The 16464-nt window shown below is 41.0% G+C and overlaps 1 protein-coding gene across 4 annotated transcripts in view; it reads right to left on the bottom strand.

The window, feature by feature from the left end:
* ANO6 (anoctamin 6) overlaps positions 1–16464 on the bottom strand; it is a 183935-nt gene that overhangs the window by 143810 nt on the left and 23661 nt on the right. For 2 of the 4 annotated variants that reach the window (XM_014529563.1, XM_005881708.2), the window contains exon 1: positions 904–928. The exons of 1 other annotated variant lie outside the window; for it this stretch is intronic. In XM_014529563.1, the coding sequence (XP_014385049.1) occupies positions 904–913 (10 nt within the window). In that variant the 5' untranslated portion in view covers positions 914–928. Of the gene's footprint in view, positions 1–903; positions 929–14924; positions 14998–16464 lie in introns of those variants that run through there. One more of the 4 variants, XM_014529568.1, reaches the window with a different exon arrangement.

Below are 16464 nucleotides of genomic sequence, written 5' to 3'. Positions count from 1 at the left end.
GGGGAAGATTTTAAAGGAAGGAAAATGGATACCACATTAACTGAACGAAAGACAAATGGAAAACCAAAAAGTCATCAGTAAATGTTGCTTCAATGGCACGAAAGTCTTTTTTGCATCGAATTGTGACTGGCGGTGAAAAGTGGATTTATTTTGAGAATCCCAAATGCACAAAATCATGGGTTGATCCAGGTCAACCATCAACATCAACTACAAGGCCAAATTGCTTCAGAAAGAAGACAATGCTCTGCGTTTGGTGGGATCAGGAAGGTGTGGTGTATTATGAGCTGATAAAACCAGGTGAAACCATTAATACTGATCGCTACCGACAACAAATAATCAATTTGAATCATGCTTTGATCATGAAACGACCAGAATATGCCAGAAGACACGGCAAAGTAATTTTGCTTCATGATAACGCACCATCACACACTTCAAAACCAATTAAAGACACATTAAAAGATCTTGCCTGGGAAGTATTAATCCACCCGCCATATTCACCAGTCCTTGCTCCTTCAGATTACCACTTGTTCCGATTGATGGCACACACAATTTCTGAGCAGCACTTCAAAACATAGGAAGTGGAAAATTGGGTCTCTGAATGATTTGCCTCAAAACAAGAAAAGTTCTATTGAGACAGTATCCACAAATTGCCTGAAAGATGGGGGAAATGTGTAGCTAGTGATGGACATTACTTTGAATAAAGCACTTTTGATGTTTCTCTTGAAATTACCGTGTTTTCTTTGATTACAAAATTCGCATTATTAACCAGTACAACTAGTAAAGCCTCAAGAATTGTGTGAGAATCAATTTCTGCTGTTTAAACCACCCAGTCTGTGAGTGTTTTGTTACAGTAGCCCTATCCAACTAACAGAACATATAAATAAATACATGGGTAAAATTCACCTGAAGTCATGGAGAGAAGCACCCATCAGAGTCTTTGCTGGGTCAGAAACCCGCTGTGTCCGCAATGATGCAGATGGTCTCCTCGGAGCTCATGGTGCTTCTGATGACATCGGTCACCTGCTAAGGGATGCAGCCAGGACTAAAACAGGTTTCCTACTTCCTGATTCAGGACTCTTTCTGCTCACGCCATTTATTTTTTTATGGTCATTTTAACAAATCCCACAACGTGAAGGGCTAGAGCCCAGGATACTTTATTTATTAGTGCCATTTTAAGGCCTGGCTTATATTCAAAAGGCTTTCTTCTCATGCTGATAACTAATGAAAAGGAAGGTGTATTAATATTAATAACTTGATTTTTTAAAAAGACTTGGCACCAGGGTTTAAACATCCAGAAAAATAAATGACATGCTATATATGTGTGCCAGCCTAATATTTTATACTTTAACACATGTGGTCTCAGAACACAATACAATGCATCAAAAGTATGGTAGTCCAAGGCTAAAATTTTCTTTGCAAAATTTTATGGATTTTTACAAATTAATCAATCTTCCCTTTAAATATGAGAGTTTAGAGATCAAAGATACATTAAAATCCCAACTTTGCCTATGGAGTCTATAACCAAAGAATGGGTTAAGATCCAATCACAGGAAAAGAAGATCAAAACCTGAAGATGCCAGCTCAGGCTGCTTTCAGAGGAAGGCAGGATCTGCCTTGAGTAATTAGAGAAAGTCCCACAAAGGGCAAGAGCTCTACACCAATCTAGAATTGTAATAAAGGTAAAGGAGAAGTGATTTAAAAAAATATGTGAATAAGATTATTTTAATAGAAATATGGTAACCCCCTTTTCCTTTTTTACATCATTTTCATTTAACTTGCCGATATTTTAATTAAAAAATTTTAAAAGTTTTTTCCCGTTATTTATTAAATATTTTTTTGTATTAGTTTTAGGTGTACAGAACAGTGGTTAGACATTTATATACTTTACAAAGTGTTCTCCATAAAAAGCTTCTGCACAGCAAAAGAAATCAACAGAATAAAAAGACAACCCACTGAATGGGAAAACATATTCACCAATGATACATCTGATAAGGGGTTAATATCCAAAATTCATAAAGAATTCTGACAACTCAACACCAAAAAACACAAACAACCCAATTAAAAAATGGGCAAAGAACCTAAATTCTTCTAAAGAGATGGCCAATAGACATATTAAAAGATGTTCAATGTCACTAATCATTGGAGATATGCAAATTAAAACCATAATGAACTATATCACCTCACACCTGACAGAATGGCTATCATCAATATATCAACAAACAACAAGTATTGGCAAAGATGTGGAGAAAAGGGAGCCCTCATACACTATTGGTGGGAATGCAGATTGGCGCATCTACTGTGGAAAATAGCATGGAGGTTCCTCAAAAAATTAAAAACGAGATTGCCTTATGTCCCAATGGTTCCACTTCTGGGGGTTTATCTGAAAAAAACCCAAAACACTATTTAAAAAAGATGTATGCATCCCTATTCTATGTTCACTGTAGAGTTACTAGAGGCCCAGTGCATGAAAATTCATGCACTCGGGGTGGGGGGAGGTCCCTCAGCCCGGCCTGCACTCTCTCGCAGTCAGGGAACCCTCGGGGGATGTCCACCTGCCAGCTTAAGCCGCTCCCCAGGGAATCAGGCCTAAGCTGGCAGTCAGACATCCCTCTGGCAGCCCAGGAGCCCTCGGGGGATGTCTGACTGCGGCTTAGGCCCGTTTCCGTCAGTAGGACATCCTTAGAACTGCTGAGGAGGCAGGAGAGGCTCCCGCCACCGATGCCGCTGCGCTTGCAGCCATCAGCCCGGCTTGTGGCTGAGCAAAGTTCCCCCTGCGGGAGTGCACTGACCACCAGGGGGCAGCTCCTGCATTGAGCATCTGCCCCCCGGTGGTCAGTGCGTATCATAACAACCAGTCATTCTGCTGTGAGGGTCAATTTGCATATTGCCCTTTTATTATATAGGATTTACAATAGCCATGCTATGGAAGCAACCTAAGTGCCCACCAATAGACAAATGGATAAAAAAAGTGGTAGTACATACACACAATGCAATAGTACTTGGCAGGTCTGGGGTGGGGCCTAAGAGTCTCCATTTCTAAGAAGCTGCCAGGTGACACCACGGCTGCTGGTCTTGGGTAGCACTTGGATTAGCACACGCAGCGCTTCAGGATTCCAAAGAGGGCAGAGATCAATGTTGACCCTGCCTTGATCTTAATATTAACAAAAGAAAGAAAATGTGGGCTTCTTCTACATCATTTCATAGGTAGAGGTTTATTATTTTTGTGTGATAATGAGAACAATTATACTTTGCCAGGAATACCAAGGCAGTGCTGGCAACCCATTCACAGCAATCTTGAGAACCATAAAGCATGGAATAGTTATATTTGCTGTTTTCTTTTTCTTGGGTACTGTTGCTGTTGTTGTTTTTTAATTTCTAACCTGTTAATTTTATTAATGCATGTTTTTGGCTGGAATTGCCTCAAACCTTTACTTGAAAAAGGTGAAACCTAAATGCATTTCATTGCATTGCTTTAGTCAGTCATCACTGGTTTCAAAACAATTTGAAGGCTTTTAAGTTGAAAATTAAATCCAAGGTTAATAAAAAAGAAAAGAATGAAATCTTACCCTTTGCAACAGCATGGACCTAGAAGGTATTATGCTAAGTGAAATAAGTCAGTCAGAGATAGACAAAATACCATATGATTTCACTTATATGTGGAGTCTAATGAATAATATAAATGAACAAACAAACCAGAAACAGACTCATAAATACAGAGATCAGGCTGATGATTACCAGAAAGGGAGAGGGAGGTTGTGGGACTGGGTGAAAAGGTGAAGGGATTGAGAAGTACGGATTGATAGTTAAAAAGCAGTCATGGGATGTAAAGTACAGCACTGAGAATATAGTCAATAATACTGTAATAACTACATAAGGAGAAGTGATTTATGCCCAGGTTTGTCTTGCCACTAAGTGTAAAGTTTTGAAGGCAAGAACTGTCTCCCTAAGATTCTAGCAGAGTGCTTGGCAAAGAAGGTATGCTGGGGCAGAGGAACAGGTTGGAAAGTACACAGTATCAATCACCTTAGGGTAGGTATGTACTGCATGTTCTTAGAAGAAGGTTGTATGGACACAGACAACAGGGGGGTGAGGGCATGAGTTGGGGGGTAGGGGGACAATGGGGGGATAAGAGCACATATGTAATACCTTAATAAAGAAATTAAAAAAAAAATAAGATAAAAAAATTTTAAAAAGAAGAAGGTTGTGGGATATAGGGCTATAAGGTTAAAGAAATAGAGCCAACCTGAATATACTGAAGTTTGGACTTTATCCCTATGAAGACTAGAGGCCCAGTGCACAAAAATTTGTGCACTCGGCGGGGGGGATCCCTCAGCCCGGCCTGTGCTCTCTCACAGTCTGGGACCCGTTGGGGGATGTCCACTTGTTGGCTTAGGCCTGCTCCCCAGGGAATCAGGCCTAAGCTGGCAGTCAGACATCCCTCTGGCAGCCCAGGAGCCCTCGGGGGATGTCTGACTGCGGCTTAGGCCCGTTTCCGTCAGTAGGACATCCTTAGAACTGCTGAGGAGGCAGGAGAGGCTCCCGCCACCGATGCCGCTGCGCTTGCAGCCATCAGCCCGGCTTGTGGCTGAGCAAAGTTCCCCCTGCGGGAGTGCACTGACCACCAGGGGGCAGCTCCTGCATTGAGCATCTGCCCCCCGGTGGTCAGTGCGTATCATAACAACCAGTCATTCTGCTGTGAGGGTCAATTTGCATATTGCCCTTTTATTATATAGGATTTACAATAGCCATGCTATGGAAGCAACCTAAGTGCCCACCAATAGACAAATGGATAAAAAAAGTGGTAGTACATACACACAATGCAATAGTACTTGGCAGGTCTGGGGTGGGGCCTAAGAGTCCCCATTTCTAAGAAGCTGCCAGGTGACACCACGGCTGCTGGTCTTGGGTAGCACTTGGATTAGCACACGCAGCGCTTCAGGATTCCAAAGAGGGCAGAGATCAATGTTGACCCTGCCTTGATCTTAATATTAACAAAAGAAAGAAAATGTGGGCTTCTTCTACATCATTTCATAGGTAGAGGTTTATTATTTTTGTGTGATAATGAGAACAATTATACTTTGCCAGGAATACCAAGGCAGTGCTGGCAACCCATTCACAGCAATCTTGAGAACCATAAAGCATGGAATAGTTATATTTGCTGTTTTCTTTTTCTTGGGTACTGTTGCTGTTGTTGTTTTTTAATTTCTAACCTGTTAATTTTATTAATGCATGTTTTTGGCTGGAATTGCCTCAAACCTTTACTTGAAAAAGGTGAAACCTAAATGCATTTCATTGCATTGCTTTAGTCAGTCATCACTGGTTTCAAAACAATTTGAAGGCTTTTAAGTTGAAAATTAAATCCAAGGTTAATAAAAAAGAAAAGAATGAAATCTTACCCTTTGCAACAGCATGGACCTAGAAGGTATTATGCTAAGTGAAATAAGTCAGTCAGAGATAGACAAAATACCATATGATTTCACTTATATGTGGAGTCTAATGAATAATATAAATGAACAAACAAACCAGAAACAGACTCATAAATACAGAGATCAGGCTGATGATTACCAGAAAGGGAGAGGGAGGTTGTGGGACTGGGTGAAAAGGTGAAGGGATTGAGAAGTACGGATTGATAATTAAAAAGCAGTCATGGGATGTAAAGTACAGCACTGAGAATATAGTCAATAATACTGTAATAACTACATAAGGAGAAGTGATTTATGCCCAGGTTTGTCTTGCCACTAAGTGTAAAGTTTTGAAGGCAAGAACTGTCTCCCTAAGATTCTAGCAGAGTGCTTGGCAAAGAAGGTATGCTGGGGCAGAGGAACAGGTTGGAAAGTACACAGTATCAATCACCTTAGGGTAGGTATGTACTGCATGTTCTTAGAAGAAGGTTGTATGGACACAGACAACAGGGGGGTGAGGGCATGAGTTGGGGGGTAGGGGGACAATGGGGGGATAAGAGCACATATGTAATACCTTAATAAAGAAATTAAAAAAAAAATAAGATAAAAAAATTTTAAAAAGAAGAAGGTTGTGGGATATAGGGCTATAAGGTTAAAGAAATAGAGCCAACCTGAATATACTGAAGTTTGGACTTTATCCCTATGAAGGGTGGAATCTTGAAAGAGTTTCGGAAGAATAATGTTATAAAGAACATGGATGGGACTAGCTGTGGTGTTCAGAATAGAGCAGGGGTGATGAGAATGACAAAAACCAATCAATCAAGGGGCATCAGGATGTTAACCAGATGATTAAAACCAGTTGAGAAAAATCTCAGTTTCCTAATCTGGAAAATGGGCATCACCCTAGCCTCTCTTAACAGTGCTGTTATGAATACCAAATGGAACATAACACATGGCCTGCTGGGCACTTAAAAAATATAACTGTCATGATGATAGCCAGGGTGTGTCTCTTTGGGTTTTCAAGTTCTCTGAATACGGAATGGCAGTGGCTACCCATCTTTCTGGGAAGTGGAGTTTGCTATATCTATTCCTTAGATCTTTGGTTAATACTTCCATTCAGTAGACCCAACACAGGAGGAACAGATGTCTGAAATGATCTTTAAAATTAAGACACTCCAAAATCAAATTTTAAGTTGCTTTTGTATAAAAATAACTATCCAGGCTAATGCCAATTGGGTTTGAAACACTGCAATAACAGGCTCAGGTATAAATTCAGGAAAACTATTTTCACAATGAAAATGCCACTGCCTTTTTCATTAAGGATGAAATTATGAACATAAAAGACTCAAGATAAATGAGAAATTGTTCCTTTCTCTCATAAATGAAAGGACCTGAATTATTTTGAGATTCTGATTATCAGAAATTGTATAGAAACTAAGCTATAGGATTTTTCAACTGCATAACAACCACTTCCTATTGGGGTTGACAGCCTCAGACCAAATTTGGTGCTCTGCTTTTTAAGTTCCTTTTTCTAATTATTATCAGGGGTCCATGGTCCTATATTTAGAGTCATTATGTAGACATAAAGTTCTACTGAAGATAATGGCACTTTGTCTAACACAAAACAATGCTAACTTTTTTCTTTTTGTAAATTTGATCTTAGAAAGAAGATTGACTACACATAAAAATAGTTTATGCACATTTACATAAAGATAGTCACATGTATCCATGGTAAAGCTTTACCAACCATTATCTACCCGCTACCACAAAATGAATACATCAGAAATCTGTGCTAATATTCCTATTCTCAACACCAATGATCTATTTAAAAACTGTTTCCTCTTTGGCCCTGGACCAGGTTTTCACATTTACTGTATCACCAGAGGGTGTCTTACCTCTTAAAATTAATTTTAAAAAAATACAAAACCCAACAAAATTACCCAAAGGGACTAACAAGAAGAGAGCAAAGGGAGCAAAAGAAGACATTATTGATTGATCCAAAGAAAGCAAAATAAGACATTACTGATTACTTTGGCCACAGTCAACAGAAACTTTCCAGTCACCAATGGGGCCAAGATAAAGAGAGCAGTCAGAAGTCAAACAAATTAGTAGGCTAAGGACAAACATGGAATAGGCATGCAACACACTGGCATAACGTAATGATGGCTGACAGGCATTAGCCAGCACGAGTATGGTGTTCAATACTGAAAATGAGTACCATCATGGAACCAAACAGCAGCGAATAAAATCAGGGATTTAAAAGTGAAAAGAAGAAATGAATTCCTGTAAACAGAAGAACAAAGGCCAAGACAACCTCGGGCAGGTCATGGGGTGATCACCAGATAAATCAAGAGACCTGAGTTTTAATCCCTCTTTGATGTTTATCCAACTGGTTTCCTTCAGAATATTTCTTAGCTTTGTAAGCCTCAGAATCTCCATCTGAACAGAGGAGATTGTGTGACACTCAGAGGTCTCTTCCTGCTCTGATAATAGATGGAGTTTCTGTTTAAGTGATAAACATACTATTTTTTTTGAGGCTACTTTTAGTTCACAAAGGGCCTCGAGTTCCCACGCCTGGAATTTCACAGAAGGGAGCCACGCTCAGTCCTCAGTCTGCATGCACTTGGAGCACAGCCCTAAAGCAGGGGTCAAACCAGAGCCTGGAAATGTACAAACAGCTGGGCAGTTGACAGGATACTTGTGACATAGTGTCCACCTCAGCTAGGATCCCTTATCTCTTCCCTCCCTTGCTCTTCCCACAATCCTGCTCAATGCAAATTAGATACACATTTGTAAAAAGAGGTTAGTAGAGCTCATCAGGTGTAAAAGGCAAAGAAAATGTTTGGGGGCAGCACCTCGACTGCCCCTGTACAATGAGTAGCCCAGTAATGACACTTTTTTTTTGCCATCTTCATAAAATAATCTGAAATGTGAACATATATTTATACCTACAAATATCTCACATTATTTATAAAAGGAAAAAAATCTGCTACACACGAGATGTGCAATAATCAATAAATGATCATGGAAATTATACTACAAGGTTCTCCTACTACATGCTCTCCAGGACTCAAACTGCCTGCTGATGGCCATTTCCTCCACCAGATTTAAGGTCCCAGAAGGCAAAAACCATGTTTTGTTCACTGCCTTAGCCATAAAATCTACCTTGCAGGGATCACAAAATAAGTTACCTGTTGAATGTTTGCGAGAAATGCTTTCAAGTAAATACTATATGGTGAAGTATTACACCACTACTAAATGTGGTCTGTGAAGCATTTTTAACTGTGGTCTGTGAAGCATGTTTAACTTAACTATTTTAAGTATAGAGAATGTGGATGATGAAAAAGTTCTGGAGATGGGCAGTGGTGATGGTTGTACAACATTGTGAATAATGTACTCAATGTCACTGAATTGTACATCTGAAATTGGGTAAAATGGTCAATTTTGTGTTACGTGTATTTTACCACAATGCTTATGAGGCAAGGTAAGTGAAAAGGCGGGAAACTATCTGTCTAAACTATATTAAATTACATCTGTGTTTTTAAAAAGCTGGAAAGAAGCACGCTAAAGTATTCATGTTTGTTTTATGTTTGGGCAGTAGCATTAGAGGTAAATTTTGTTTTAGCTACAATTTTCTGTATTTTCCAAAATATCCACAATGGCTGGCATATAACGCTTATAATCAGAAACAGATGAGGCACAGCAGACATCAGGGACAGGAAGGTCTGGCCACCAGCAGGTTTAACCTGGATGGGGACCGTTCACGTTGCTATGATGCTGATGTGCGTGTATATGGCACACATCTGTGCTTGCCTTCCCTGTGCACAGTCCAAAGGCATGCTGTGGGAGTTCAAATTTTATCTTTATTATATTGGAATGTATTTTTCTTCTTTTTCTTTTTGCTATGCCAGAGAGCATGCATTACAGATCTGCTGCTTTATAAGTATGTTGTGCCCAGACTGAGAGGTAATAGATGGTTGTTTTGGACATACAAGTGCCAAACTGGATCAAAAGTGCACTTGTTCTAAAGGGAAAGGCTCTCAGGACCTGGGACAGGCCCGTCTGAAATGCCTCACAGAGAGGGAGGCATCCAAACAGCCTCTGTAAACACTAAATTCATCCCATTTACAGATAAATTAGAAGACAGAACTTTGGAGTCGCACAGATTCAGCACTGAAGGAACACATAATACAGACCTAGGATTGCCACCTATGATTGTCATCCTGAGGGCTCCTGGCCTGGTTCCTCACAAATAAATGGGGATCATCATACCTACCCCTTGGGTACTGAATGGGATGATGTTTTCAACTCAGGGAGGCAGGAAACCCAGAGCCTGCTGGCAGCAAGTGCTCAATCCGTGTCACGAGTTCCCTTCCCTTTCCTGCTCCAGATCTAGTGTCTAGTCTGGGAAAACAATAGTGCTGGAGTGACTTGAATGCTAAAAGTGACCAACTATCTATAACTAATAGAGTTAACATGACAGGAGTATAGGAAGATCGTTTCAGCAATCTTCTCATTCACCCCATCCAATTCAGAAGCCTTTATGATACAGTTCAAAAACGATTTTCCTGTTCTTTGTTCTCCAGTAACTGGAAAAGACTAATCACTATTCTCTGTGAATTTCAAATACCTGAGACCTGAGATCATAAAGCCACCCTTCAGTTTCTTCTTCAACATTCTCCCATTTTTAAATCTTTACGCTCGTGGTTCCTCTGAGCCCTCTGCACGCTCACCTCGCACTGTCAGCTGGGATCCTCTGACTCCCTCGAACAGAGCTGAGCATCCCAGAGTACAGCTCTGGAAAATAAACTAACCGTTATGGTTCTGAAGGTTACATGCCTTTGGGTGGCAGCTGGGGAGGAGGGGGGTGGGGGTGCCTCTGAGCCAGATGCCAGATCCCAGGGTGACCAACAGTGCCCTCCACGTCTGCTCCTACAACCTTTGTCCTTTGCCTTGTGGTTATCAACATTTGTTTAGCAAGCTGAGTGTCTGTCATCAGATTCCACATCCTGCCAAAATCCCTCCAAAAGAGCAGCCCTTATCTTTGCAGATCTCTCCCTTCCTTGATTAGCTCTTCCACTTGAGTGCCTCACTGGGCAAAGGATAATGGAAATTTTCAGCAGTTTGGGGTTTCCTTTGTGCATGTTAAACAAGAATTCCAGTATCTTCAGGCTAGAAAGCTGGAGTTCATTCTTTTGAAAAACATGAACTGAGCCCAGCGCTAAAGGCTGGACATTCAAAAAGAAGCCAGTCTTCCCTTTGGAAGAAAAGGATATCCACAGTTACACCACAGCGGTATGTGTTCTAGAACAAAGGTCTGTATGGGGTATTACTACAGCAGCACAGCAGGGCAGAGGATCTGCCTGGGCAGGACTCTGGGAGTTAGATAATTCACATATCTCTTCATCAGCGGCTGAGGAATGAATGAGCTGACCCTACACAGTTGGGCGGGGGGGTAGAGGGGGGCGTTGATGCTGTTTCTATCTTTTAATGCAGCCTATTGAACAGTATTGCCACTGACCTGCTTTGATTACTATGTTTGCTTTCTTCTCCTCCTCACATATTCACCTCCTCAATTTAGTTTCAGAAGAAAACATATGGTGCTTCCATTCTCTCCCGAGTCTTTCAACCCTGTAATGTTTCCCACCTGGAGAGCTGCTTTGACTACCAGGGAAAGAACGCTGAACTGGCTTCGCTGGAGTAAACAAAAGATGCAGGACTGAGCCTGCTTGCTGAAAGGAGCTAGAAAACGCTGGCTGGAACCATGAACAGAATTGCCCTTTGTGACCAGGCCCTTAGTGGCTCCAGCAGGTAAGTGCCCTGTGGATGCCCAGGTGCACCCCACCCGCTGCAGCTGGGACAGTTTACCTTCAAATTCTTTTCTAGCCTTCACCCCTCACCTCGCCCACTCTGTCAAGAGTGGTTTTAACCTTTCATTGGCCGTGCAACACTTTGGGACAATTGGGTGGAATTCAGGATCCTCTCCTAGAAAACCTCTCGGAAGCACATAAACGTAAGGTATTGTACATAACTTCTGGGGATGCACAAACTCCGGAGGCCCAAAGACAGCTACCAGGAGGAGCAGGAACCCTGTTCACCTTGGTCTGAGCGTCTATGTGCCAAGCAGCATGGAGACCCCACCTCAAACTCAACTCATCGCCATACTGAATGCTGGAACGTTTTCCCACACGCTGCTTGGAACACTGTCCCCAAGTCTTCTGCCCAGGAAACACCTATTAAGCAGCGTCTCACCTCTTGAATGAAAACCTTCTGCACCCTAACTCCCCGTCCTCTCCCCCCAACCCCCACCTCTTGAATGAAAACCTTCTGCACCCTAACTCCCCACCCTCCCAGAGAAACTAACTGAACCCTTGATTCTGCCCTACTATGCTCTACAGGTGCTGGTGTCAGAGATCCTATAACATTTATCACCTTCATGCATTTACATGCCTTTCTCCTTCTGCTACACACAACCTGAGGGCAGGGACTCTAACTTAGTTATCTTGTATTTCAGGTTCTGGTAAAGTCCTCATTCTGGAGGAAAACATTCTATAGAGGGAGACAGACACAAAACCAGATAATTTAAACACAGAAATCCAAATGCTGAGCCTGATGGGATGAGTGATTTTAAGCTAAATCTTAGACAGAGGAGCAACAATAAATCAAAGTTAGGAGTGGACATGCTGGGCAGAGGAGGCAGCAAGGCTTGCAGACAGGAAGGAATATGAGCAAGGAATAAAGTAACTCAGGATTCGTGATGACTAAAGAGGTAGGCAGAAAGCAGCTGTAAGGAGAGGTGAGTTTAAGGAGGACACTGAATGAGGTCTAAGGGAGCTGGGATTTATTGTGTAAAGGTGGGAAGTCATTGAAAGATTTTTTTTCTACTTAAAAGTAACAAATGATAATTGTAGAGAATGAAGACACAAGTGAGGAAAATTATAACTCTGCCATATAGAGACAACCACTATTACTATTCTTTCATCTCTGTGTTAGATAAATGTGTTTGTGTGTATGATTTTCATATTCTTTTAATTCTGCTAATATTTATTAAGCATTTACTAGGTATCAGACATTGTGCTAAATACACCACAGGCATTCTGTCATGTTATTTAATCCTCACAAAAATTCTTAAGAAAAGTTCCTATTGTAATCCTATTTTAAAGAGACAGACATAGGGAAGAGATAGGGGTTAGTACTACTATGCAAGTCCACACAGCTAATGTGTAGCTGAACTGAGATTTAACACCAAGTTTTCTTACTGCAAAGACTATACACTTACATTTCAAGTTTCATTTATTCTCACTCATTTAATTTATAAGACGAGTGAATCATTTTATCCAATTTTCTCAGAAAACTGCTTTGTGCTCTTGATTAGCCTTGTAATAAAGCAAAAACATAAACCCGGAAAGCATGAACACCTCACTGTACTGTCTTCCCACACAGGGAGCACAGAAAACCCCTGGCATTTATTTGGATCTTTTTGCAGTCTTAGTAATGTTTGCAGTTTTCTTGTAACCTTAGGAGGGTACATGTTCAGATAGATACTTTGGACAGATTAGTCTGGCAACAGTATGAAGAATGGATCTGAGAAAACCAGATTGGAAGGCTGAAGTATCTGGCCACAATCCAGGTGAGATACATGAAAGCCTAGGACCAAGGCAGTGGTATGTTGGGTGGAGGGGAAAAACTGGACCCAGAATACACAGAAGACAGACTTTAAAAGACTGGATGGGGAGCAAAAGAAGAAGCAGGGCAGTGCTGGACAAGAGAGGAGGTAGGGGAGACTGGATGGTGGGTGTTGTTCATTGAGAGACACAACACAGGAAATAGATGCACTGTTGAGAGAGAGAGAGAGAGAGAGAGAGAGAGAGAGAGTGAGTGAGTTAGGGTTGGGAGTGGGGAGAATAATGAGTTCAATTGTGCGCATTAAATCAGCAGACACATTCCAAGTGCCTACTCCATGCTAGGGGCTTGCTGAGTGCAGGGAAGTCAGTGCTGAACCAGACTAAAGAGGTCACAGGACAACTGGAAGGAGGGTGACAAGGTGAATGAGAGCAAAGGCGGTACAGAGGGGAGTTGTCCTGGTAAAGGTGGCCTGGAGAGGCATCTGAAGTCCAAGGACAGGCAAGCGCCTATAAACTGTAAGTATGAGTGAGAATGTCCTCAGAATATGTGCACAGTGGAGTGAGAACAGAAGTGGACTGAGGTTGGCACGCTAAGTACACCAGGGTTTTAAGCCGAGCAGAGGAAGCAAGGGACCAAGAAGGAAGTCATATGCAGGAGGAGGAACAAGAGAGCCCAGATCACAGTAGCCAAGAGGGGAGCAGAAGGGATGATAGCCCATCTTGAGACCATCCTGCCCTTGGATTTCTCAGGAAAATGATCTTCTTTTTTTTCTTTTAAATCGGAGGTCGCTCAATTTTAAATATTAATCAAAATCACATCAAAAGTCCATGATGAGGGTAAGAATTTACATCTCTTGGCTGCCTCTCGGAGCTTTAGCCACCAGCCATTTGGAGTTGATGATTAATATTCAGTAGGAAGTAAATTTATAATCATGTGCCTGCCATTCAAATGTGAAAAGAAATGTTTTCTGCTCAGTACACCCAATAATACATTAATATTTCTCCAGTTTAAAATACATTTATGAATAATTTTATATATTTTATAAATTTCCTGGCAAGAATGATAATAGAACAATCTATTTTCATTGCTACATGAAACAAAAAAAGAGAAATGAAAGGTTCAGTTAATCAAGGGACTTAATATGCTTTATAATAAATATCAAACAGTCATTACTTGGGCTATATAAAGGATGGCTGAGGTCAAAAGATTATTATAATAGCAAGCGTTTATACCCATATTTATTCTCTGTCAGTAGCTTACATTTGCATAAGAAGTTTCTTTTATTCATGAATTTTTTAACCACATTAGAATGCTAAAAATCAAATTTGTTTTTCCTGATTTATATATGGGCAGTAATAAGATTTTTGTAATGATTAAGAGTAGTAACAATCAAATAAATAAAAAACATTAGCCCTTCCAAGGTACCAACAGACAGATATGAAAATAAATGGCCTTCGCTGCCTTAGGTAAATGTGGTTTGGAGAGCACCAGGATCTGAAATGATTACGGTGGCAGTGTGTGAGAAGCCAGGAAAGGCACAATAATGGGAAATCTACATCTTTTGTCATCTCTGTCTAAAGGATGTGTGCAAATGTATTTGTGCACAACGTGCACACTCGAATTGATGGTATCCCGATCATAAGAAGAGATGCAATAACATCAAGATTGTCACAGAGAGACCTGGGTCAGAAGGATTTGCAAGATCAAGCCCTCTTCACAACCACCTAGAACTGGGAGTCACAACTAGTCAAGACTAATAAAACGTATTTAACAACCCAAAAATGGCTTTGGGTGAGTCTTCCTAAATTGACAGAAAACCGTATTTTTAGCATACCATAGTTAAAACGTCAGATCTGCCCATGACTTGGTGAAATGTAAAAGACAATTATTCATCACCGGCCAGTGTGGGGTGGACAGAGGGCTGGACCGGGTATGCTGACTCAGGTTGATGCTCCTTCTCATGTAGCCTCTAATCTTGGAAGGTTTTCAGTAAACTATAGCACCAGGTACAAAAATAAGACCATAAATAAACAACACATCAAGTTAAATGTTTCCCCGTAGATCACAGTAAAAACAGTGGAGATACAATCAAAACATCCAAGAGCACAGTTTGGGCCACACTGTGATGGTGTGTGAAAATAGGACAGGAAAATAATCTTCACTGGGACACAGCCATGATCTATTCTAGACAGTGGTCGGCAAACTCATTAGTCAACAGAGCCAAATATCAACAGTACAACGATTGAAATTTCTTTTGAGAGCCAAATTTTTAAAACTTAAACTATATAGGTAGGTACACTGTTATTAACTTAATTAGGGTACTCCTAAGGCTTAGGAAGAGCCACACAGAAGAGGCCAAAGAGCCACATGTGGCTCGTGAGCCGCAGTTTGCCGACCACGGATCTAGCAGGTCCTGCCTCCCAGGCAATGAGCAGCAACAACATCCCCGTCCTCCTGTTTCCCCCTACTTCTCAGCCCACCTTCAGAAGCTGTGACAAATTTGGGTTTCTAGAATCCTGGAGCAACCTTCCCCTGGTTCAGCAAATTATAACTCATGCATCTTTCCCTACTGTACCATTTCCTGTCTGTACCATTCAGCATCCATCAAGCCCCTCCTAAGATTGGTGAATTTTCTGAAATTATTACATGGAAAGTTCTGGGAAGCTTTTGAAAATTTAAAGTGTAAACCAAATACTCAAATACTACTAGCTCATTATAGGTGTTATTAATATACAATTATGAAATCAGCAAGCTGGGAGGAATCTTGGATATATTTTAATCTAAACTTCTCGTTTTACAGACAAGGGAACTATGATGCTGTGTTCACTTATCACCAAAATAACAACTGACACAAAGTAATCTAACGCATTCATTAAGGCACACCTTAATTATACATTTCTATGTTTTAATGTTGTAAGAGGTTAATCATCTAAATCCAGGATGCTAATGATATTGTGTATCTCTTAATTTGTAATCATGTGCAGCTTGAGAGCAATACTTAAACTGTTTAAAACCTGCTTCTTTCATGGAACCCAATTTCACATTTTGTTGTTATTGATGGCATCAACATGCCTCACATAAATTATTTTTGAACAACTGTATAAATGTGAGAGACTTCTGAATTCTTTTTCTCTCTTCTCTGCAACTAAATCAGTGGCAAGATGAAAAGCGGACCCTCACTGACTTCCATGGGGAAAGCCCTCTGGGAACGGGCAGGACAAAGGTACTCTGTAAGGCTACCCTTTTCCTAAGATGTGCTCTGCTTTTAAAAAGATGTACGGCCCTAACTGGTTTGGCTCAGTGGATAGAGCGTCGGCCTGCGGACTCAAGGGTCCCAGGTTCGATTCCGGCCAAGGGCATGTACCTTGGTTGCGGGCACATCCCCAGTGGAGGGTGTGCAGGAGGCAGCTGATCGATGTTTCTCTCTCATTGATGT

Source organism: Myotis brandtii, unplaced genomic scaffold, assembly GCF_000412655.1.
Source record: "Myotis brandtii unplaced genomic scaffold, ASM41265v1 scaffold686, whole genome shotgun sequence".
Classification (NCBI taxonomy): domain Eukaryota; kingdom Metazoa; phylum Chordata; class Mammalia; order Chiroptera; family Vespertilionidae; genus Myotis; species Myotis brandtii.
The sequence above is the reverse complement of the archived record's forward strand: the minus strand, read 5'-3'. Positions and strand labels throughout refer to the sequence as shown.